This window comes from Equus asinus, chromosome 2, assembly GCF_041296235.1.
Source record: "Equus asinus isolate D_3611 breed Donkey chromosome 2, EquAss-T2T_v2, whole genome shotgun sequence".
In the NCBI taxonomy this organism is placed as follows: Eukaryota; Metazoa; Chordata; class Mammalia; order Perissodactyla; family Equidae; genus Equus; species Equus asinus.
The window spans coordinates 162,109,817-162,119,080 of NC_091791.1; the positions used below are offsets into that span (position 1 = coordinate 162,109,817).

A 9,264-nucleotide genomic window follows, 5' to 3' on the forward strand; every position below is an offset into this window, starting at 1 on the left:
ACTAAATCAGACTAAAAAGTAGGTAAAAGTGAGATGGATTGTGTGTCAGTTCAATGTGGGAAAACATATAAAGTGCAAGTGTCAAGGATGTATGAACCAGGATGATAGCCAATAGTCAGTCTGCACACAAGTGAAAAATGTCAGAGGAAAGCACTGGGTACAAGAAGATAGGCATTTAGAGCCAAGGAAATATAAACACTACTTGTAAAAGATTTGGTGGTCGTTCAGAGAACATCTATACATAGAATGCAAAGGAACAAGAAAGAAAACTCCAGCCAGGAACCCAGCAACAACAGAATCAGGAAAACATGCAAAAAGGCTAAATGGTGGAGGTCAGGAGTTTTGTTTAGGAATCAAAGTATGAGATACAAAGCACTACTCGAAAAAAAAAAAATAAGAAAGGATAAAAGAAAGAAGGAAGGAAGGATGGCAGAGAAAGAAACCTCGACACTGAGAAACATTTATGTTCTTGTTCAGAAACTTGCTAGAAAGTTTACTATAATTTGGGGAGGGAGTAACAATGTATGACAGATTGTAGACAGTTTAAAGCTTCAGGGATAGTGAAATCATTGTTATATCTCTTTGGGATAAAAGGGTGAGGTGAGAACATAGCATAGCAGTTAGAAGAAAGGTTCGTAAAGTAATCTGCTGAGTGGGTATATGATTTAACTCACATGCAGGTATCTGAATATTTTAAATGAGAGAGTGAGAAAGGAGTAAAAGATCGAATACTAGGCATCAAAAAGTTACACAACTATGTTCCTATCCATTTGAACTAACTCATTTGACTAGTAGCCATTTGACTCTTTTACTTATTAACCCACTGAACTTACAGCTCATGAACTCTTGATAGAAACAGCACATCAACGTGGAGGTGCAAACTATGTAAAATTTACAAAATTTTACAATAAATTTCTCATCTTTTGTGACTTTTTGGCTGAAAAAAATGCAGTAATGTGAATGTCTCTTCTAATAATCAGTTGAAATATATTTTTCAGAAATGAACATCTTCTCTCTTTCTATAGGAATCAAATACTACTTTCTACATGTCCATGCCTTCAAAACTATCACAGTTTATCACTTTTTCCAGGTTATCTTCATGTTAAAGACTTTCTGAAAACTCCTACCTAGACTAGGTGGATATGATGAATGGCTCAATGATATCTGAGTTTGTTTTGTTAGGACTCACCAACACTTGGGAACTTGAAATTTTCTTTTTTTTCATATTTTTGTTGGCCTATGCAGCGATTATGGCAGGAAACCTTCTCATTGTGGTCATCGTAACCTTTGAGTCTCACCTGCACTCCACACCAATGTACTTCCTCCTTGGAAATCTCTCCTTTCTTGATATGTCTATTTCCTCAATCACGACCCCTAAGATGATCACAGATTTTCTTAGGGAAAATAAAACTATTTCCTTGTGGGGCTGTATGGCTCAGATGTTCTTCCTCCACTTTTTAGGGGGCAGTGAGATGACTCTTCTCACAGTTATGGCTGTTGATCGGTACATTGCAATATGCAAACCTCTTCACTACACAACCATCATGAACGGCCGGGTACTCATGGGTTCCGTGCTACTGTCATGGGCTGTTGGTTTTCTGCACACGACAAGCCAGATGGCCTTTACTATCACCTTGCCCTTCTGTGGCCCCAATATAGTGGACAACATTTTTTGTGACCTTCCCCTGGTTCTAAAGCTTGCCTGCACTGAGACCTATGTTCTGGAGTTGCTGGTAATTGCTGACAGTGGACTGTTATCTTTCCTCTGCTTCATACTCTTGCTCATTTCCTACACTGTCATTCTAGTAACTGTCCGACGTCGATCCTCTGGAGGACTCTCCAAGGCTTTGTCCACACTGTCTGCCCATATTACTGTGGTCACTCTGTTCTTTGGGCCATGTATCTTCATTTATGCTTGGCCGTTTAGCAGCTTTTCAGTGGATAAATTTCTTTCTGTGTTTTATTCAGTTATCACACCCTTACTGAACCCCATTATTTATACTCTGAGGAATCAGGAGATGAAAGCAGCCGTGAGTAGACTGAGGACTCAATACATCAGCTCCAGACAGACGTTCTAGGCAACAATCAGGGTGATGAAGGCTTTTAGTGGAAAAAACCTGTATATGTTACATCTCAGAATAAGTTGATATTAATTTGTTTTATTTGTAGATTTTTAGAAATACTCATGATGTATGTTGAAATTATCAAATGTTGCATCATTACATTTGTATGATGTTTGTTTTTATTGGAAGAATAATTATTTCAATTAAAATTCAATTCAGTTGTGGTTAATAATTTTTAAAAGTGTAATGTAGAATTAAATAGAAAAAAATGGCTCACTAACTATAGTTAGAAACCCAGAAATGTCCAAGACTAAAGTTTATTAAATAAAGAGAATTCAAATACAAACTTGTCTATTTTTAAATCAGAATTAGGGATCTTTCAGCTGAACTGTCCGGTTGACTAAATGTGCATAAAAATTGTATGAACTCTTCTAAACTCACAAGCACACATACATGAACTCACATTTTTTTCCTAACATGAATAAGAAATATTACTTTTCAACAAGGCAGACTACTTTCCTTGAGTAGGTCTATCTAAACAGTAGCTATCATCCACTGACAAGAAACACATATTTATTTATTTCCTGAGAAAATAGAAATCCCACCTGTCTGTGAGGTTACACACAGCTCATTTTACCTTATTCCTTCATTCATGTTTGTGTTCACACTTGTTCTTATGTATCTCTCAAGAATCAAGTAAAAGCATTATTATTATGCTAATCCTCATGGACAAGGAATAAATGAAGAAGCCCTTATATATGCCAGTCATTTACTTCACAACAAAACAGGAAGTATTCAAGCTGCTTAAGTTGCAAAGTGTACTAAATTATAAATTTTCATCTATCGTCCATGGACATTAGAATAAAAACATTCTATGACCTCCTTGATATCAAATTCAAATGCTCTGCTTTTTCCCAAACACTTGGTAGCCCTTTCACAGACTTCTGTCCAATATTTTTTCTTCATTGCCTCTTAAGAAATATGTGTAATATACTAACTTTAAGCTAAAGACTGCTTTAAAGATGTATTCCTAGCCATATGTGCATGACATATTTTAAACTAAATTTTTATTTTTTTCCCTTTTTTAAAAAAAATTAAGATTATGATAGATTACAACCTTGTGAGATTTCAGTTGTACATTATTGTTAGTCATGTTGTGGGTACACCACTTCACCCTTTGTGCCCTCCGCCTAACCCCCCTTTTCCCTGGTAACCACAGATCAGTTCTCCTTGTCTATGTGTTAACTTCCACCTATAAGTGGAGTCATATAGAGTTCATCTTTCTCTGTCTGGCTTAACATAATACCCTCAAGGTCCATCCATGTTGATGCGAATGGAACAATTTTGTCCTTTTTATGGCTGAGTAGTATTCCATTGTGTATATATACCATATCTTCTTTATCCAATCATCAGTTTCTGGGCATTTAGGTTGGTTCCACGTCTTGGCTATTGTAAATAATGCTGCGATGAACATAGGGGTGCGTGGGACTCTTGGGATTGCTGATTTCAGGTTCTCAGGATGTGTTGAGGAGAATAGAAACTGTGTCTCTGAGGATCATTGGGGATATTCGTATCTATTTCTTATGAACTATTTAAGTTATAGAGTCAAATGTAGACATTGTTAGAACATGTAGTTTTATCAAATTTCTAACATTTTTCCACATTTATTTCAGGTTCTTTTACTACAAAAGTGGATTATTAGAGGTAATAAAGACCCCTAAGCAATGCTCAACATCTGGTTATTTTATTACAGCAAAGATAATCACTATCATCAACTCCATAAGTATCATTCCTTTGTGTGTTCTTAAAATTATTTTTCTCATTTTTTACACTGTGCATAAAATACATTTTGCATGTGTTTAACCTGATATAAATGGAATCTACATAAATGCTATTATTCTTTTTTTAATTCTTTTTCATTTTTTAAACTCCATTTATTGAAAGATGAAAAGGAGGCTTGATGAGGGTAAGTAAGCCAGATCACATAACTAGCAAGAGGCTGAACTGGAATTTGAAGTGAAGTCTGAGTGAGGCAAGGTTTGTTTGGGTTTTTTTATAGATTAAATTATTTTTATTTATTCCAGTTTTATTGAGGCATAATTAACAAACAAAAACTGTATGCATTTACGGTGTACAACATAATGGTATGATATGCAAATTCATTGTGAAATGATTAGCACACTCAAGCTGTTTAACATATTCATCATCTCACATAGTTGCCTTTTATTTATCTATTTTGGTGTAGTGAGAACATATAAGATCTGCTGTCTTAGCAAATTTCAATGCAACACAGTATTGTTAACTATAGCCACCATGCTGTATATAAGATCCCCAGAACTTGTTCATCTTATAAATGAAAGTTTGTACTCTTTGACCAACAATGATCCATTTTCCTCACTCCCCAGCCCCTGGTAACTACCAATGTACTTTCTGTGTAGATCGACTTTTGATCTTTTGATGAGTTTTTTTTTTTTTATTTTATGTTTTTTTATTTTTTTAATTGCAGTAACATTGGATTATAACATTATATAGCTTTCAGGTGTACATCATAATATATTTCGAATTCTGTGTAGATTACATCATGTTCACCACCCAAAAACTAATTATAGTCCATCCCCTCACATCTGAGCCTAATCACCCCTTTTGCACTCCTCCCTCATTTCCCTATGGTAACCACCAATCCAGTCTCCATTGTTATGTGTTTGTTTATCCTTGTTTTTATATTCTACTTATGAGTGAGATCATACGGTATCTGACTTTCTCCCTCTGACTTATTTCACTCAGCATAATACCCTCAAGGACCCTCCATGTTGTCACAAATGGCCGGATTTCATCATTTCTGAGGACTGAGTACTATTCCACTGTGTATAAATACCACATCTTCTTTATCCATTCATCCCTTGATGGGCACCTAGGTTGCTTCCAAGTCTTGGCTGTTGTGTATAATGCCACAATGAACATAGGGGTGCAAGCATCTTTATGCCTTTGCGTATTCAAGTTCTTTGGATAAATACCCAGCAGTGGGATAGCTGGATCATATGGTAGATCTATTCTTAATTTTCTGAGGATACTCCATACTGCTTTCCATAGTGGCTGCACCAGTTTGCACTCCTACCAGCAGTGTACAAGGGTTTCCTTCTCTCCACATCCTCTCCAACATTTGTTGTTTCCTGTCTTGTTAATTATAGCCATTCTGACCGGAGTGAGGTGATACCTCATTGCAGTTTTGATTTGCATTTCCCTGATAGCTAATGATGTTGAACATCTTTTCATGTGCCTGTTGGCCATCCGTATATCTTCTTTGGAGAAATCTCTGTTCAGATCCTCTGCCCATTTTTTAATTGGGCTGTTGGTTTTTTTGTTGTTGAGCTGTATTAGTTCTTTGTATATTTTGGATCTTATCTGATATATGGTTTGCAAATAACTTCTCCCAATTGTTAGGTTGTCTTTTTGTTTTGTTGATGGTTTCTTTTGCTGTGCAGAAGGTTTTCAGTTTGATGCAGTCCCGTTTGTTCATTTTTTCTTCTGTTTCCCTTGCCCGGTCAGACATTGTACTTGAAAATATTCTGCTAAGACCGATGTCAAAGAGCATACAGCCTATGTTTTCTTCTGGAAGTTTCATGGTTTCGGGTCTTCCATTCAAGTCTTTAATCCATTTTGAGTTGATTTTTGTGCATGGTGTAAGGGAATGGTCTACTTTCATTCTTTTGCTTGTGGCTGTCCAGTTTTCCCAACCCCATTTATTGAAGAGACTCTCCTTTCTCCATCGTATGCTCTTGGCTCCCTTGTCAAATATTAGCTGTCCATAAACGTGTGGGTTTATTTCTGGGCTCTCAATTCTATTCCATTGATCTATGTGTCTGTTTTTGTGCCAGTACCATGCTGTTTTGGTTACTATGGCTTTGTAGTATAATTTGAAATCAGGGAGTGTGATACCTCCAGCTTTGTTCTTTTTAAATGCTATTATTCTAAAATTTGTTTTGCACTCAGTTTAATACTTTAATGATCTACCTGTTCAAATATGTGCTGCTATAGTTCATTATTATTATTATTTTATAATATTTTAATAATACATAGTATAATATATATAATATAATATTTTAGTATTATCATTATTAATATTATTATTATTATTTGTTGTGGAAGATTCACTTTGTGAAAACATCCGTTGCCAATCTTCCTCTTTTTTTGCTTGAAGATTAGCCCTGAGCTAACATCTGTCCCAATCTTCCTCTATTTTGTATGTGGGTCACAGCCACAGCATGGCTTGACGAGAGGCTTAGATCCCTGCCCAAGATCTGAACCCACAAGCCTGAGCCACTGAAATGGAGTGTACCAAACTTAAGTAGTACGCCAGAGGGCTGGCCCCCATTCTTTTTTTGATTGTGGTAAAAAAACATGACATCATAACCATTTTTAAGAGTGCAGTAGTGTTAACGAGATGCACTTGTTGTGCAACAGATGTCTAGAACTTTTTCATCTTGCAGAAGTGAAACATTTTACTCCTTGTACAACTCCCTTTTCTGTCTCTTCCTAGTCCCTAGCAATCACCATTCTACTTTATATTTCTAAAGGTTTGACTGCTTTAGTTACTTTGTATGAATAGATCATGCAGTATTTGTCTTTTTTTTGTGATGGGCTTATTGCACTTAGCATAATGTCCTCAAAGTTCAACCATGTTGTAACATATGGCAGGATTTCCTTCTTTTTTAAAGCAGTACTATTTAATTGTATGTATATGCCACATTTTTTTTTATCCATTCATCCCTTGAGGTTGCTTCCACTCCTTGGCTATTATGAATAATGCTGCAAGGAACAGGTATGTGTAAATATGTCTTTGACATCCTGTTTTCAGTTTACCCAAAAGTCAGACTGTTGTAGAATATGGCAATTCTTTTTCATTTTTTTTGAGGGAGATTACCCCTGAGATGACATCTGCCACCAATCATCCTCTTTTTGCTGAGGAAGACTGGCCCTGAGCTAACATTCATGCCCATCTTCTGCTACCTTATATGTGGGACACCCCCCTAAAGCATAGCTTGACAATAGGTGCATAGATCCGCACCCAGGATCTGAACCAGCGAATTCCGGGCTGCTGAAGTGGAACTTGTGAAACTAAACTCTGCACCACTGTGCTGGCCACTATAACATGGTAATTCTGTTTTTAATTTTTTAGGAAACTCCATGCTGTTTTCCAGGGCAGCTGCACCATTTTACACTCCCACTAACAGTGCAAAGTTTTCCAATTTCTCCACATCTCCGCTTCCTCACCAGAACTTGTTATTACCTGTGTTTTTGTTTTGATAGTGGCCATCCTAACAAGTATGAGGTCATATCTCATCGTGGTTTTGATTTGCATTTCCCTGATGATTAATGATATTGAGCATTTTTTCATATGCTTGTTGGCTATTTGTATATTTTCTTTGGATAACAATCTATTCACATCCTTTGCCCATTTTTTCATTGAGTTATTTGTTTTTGCTGTTGCTAAGTTGTAAGATATTCAGGATATTAACTCCTTATCAGATATTTTACCAGATGACTTGCAAATATTTTCTCCCATTCTGTATGTTGACTTTTCACTGTGTTGATTATTTCCTTTGCTGCTGTAAGGGAGGAAGAAATAGTTCTCTACCCTTCTAGGTTCTAAGTTCTTCTGCCTGGTCTAAGGATTAAGTTGACATGAGACAGAATAACAGGAGAAAATCAAACAAGTTTAAGAACATGTATACCTGTGAGAAACACAGGAAAACTGAGTAATGGTAAAATGGCTGAAGCTGCCACCTTCAGCACTATTTTCAGCCAAAGCAAAGGAGGATGTTGGGTGTAGTGCTTTGGGACTTCAAAAGGGAGGAAGGCAATTCACATAGAGATGGGAAAGAAAATGTTTGGTAAACAAATGTTTGCCATGTCTTGCGAAGGCAATGAGACATGGAGAAGACTTCCATTGCATGGGTCTTGCTAGGTTCCTCCCTGTCTACCACACCCAGTTCATATTATACTATGGTTATCTATGGTGTTACCTCCTTCTTGAATTAGATCTTCCATCTTGAATTTTTTTAGGCAGTTAGGGGAAAGGTGAAAGTCTCTTTCTGAGTCTTCCGTTCTTAAAAATAATCAAGCAAAAGAGACACATTTTGGAGTGGCAAATTCTGCTCACTTATACTACACAGAAGTTTTAAAGTTTGATTTTTTCCTATTTGTCTGTTTTGGCTTTTGATGCCTGTGCTTTTGGTAACATATCCAACAAATAACTGTCAAATCCAATGTCTTGAAGAATTTTGCCCATGTTTTCTTCTAGGAGCTTTATAGTACCAGGTCTTACATTTAGGTATTTAATTCATTTTGAGTTAATTTGTGTATATGATGTAAGGTAAGTATCCAACATCATCTTTTTTTTTTTTTTAAAGATTTTATTTTTTCCTTTTTCTCCCCAAAGCCCCCCGGTACATAGTTGTGTATTCTTCGTTGTGGGTTCTTCTAGTTGTGGCATGTGGGACGCTGCCTCAGCGTGGTTTAATGAGCAGTGCCATGTCCGCGCCCAGGATTCGAACCAACGAAACACTGGGCCACCTGCAGCGGAGCGCGCGAACTTAACCACTCGGCCACGGGGCCAGCCCCCCAACATCATCTTTTACATGTGGATATCTAGCTTTCCAAACACCATTTGTTGAATCTGGTTCATTCATTTTAATGGCTACAGCATCTCTTATTTAATGGATATACTGAAATTTATTCAAGTCTTTTCTTCTTGGGAGACATTTAGGATTTTCAACTTATTTACTGTTATAAATAATGGCTCAATTGAACATACTTATATATGTTTCTTTGTGCACATGTAATAATTTGTCTAGGATGTGTACTTAGAACTGAAAATGCTGAGTTGTAGGGTATAAACATTCTAACTTTACTAGAAATTATCAAATTTCTTCCAAAGTTGTAGATATTTATACTCTATGATGAATTCTATTTTCTTCATGACTTTGTCAACACAGGATTTTGTGAGGTTTTTTTGTTTTTTACCATTTAGATGTGTATAGAAATATTTTTACTGCATTTACTTTGTTAATAATAAATTTGGGCATTAAGTAAAACATTCTCTTTTGTCTTTCCAGTGCATACTTTTGCTGATTTCTCTTTTGAGTTGCTATCTTTTTAAGTTGATTTTTATAATTATATCTATCTATCTATCTATATGTAT

At 36.2% G+C, this 9,264-nt stretch overlaps 1 protein-coding gene across 1 annotated transcript; it reads left to right on the forward strand.

The window, feature by feature from the left end:
* Window positions 1-1,142: 1,142 nt before the first annotated feature.
* On the forward strand, window positions 1,143-2,078 carry LOC106835182 (olfactory receptor 4L1-like). The gene has a single exon (XM_014847358.3). It carries the CDS (start codon window positions 1,143-1,145, stop codon window positions 2,076-2,078), a length of 936 nt encoding a protein of 311 aa, XP_014702844.1.
* Window positions 2,079-9,264: the final 7,186 nt, after the last annotated feature.

Coding starts and splice junctions, on each gene's coding strand:
- LOC106835182 (XM_014847358.3), top strand. CDS start 1,143: ATGATGAATGGCTCAATGATATCTGAGTTTGTTTTGTTAGGACTCACC.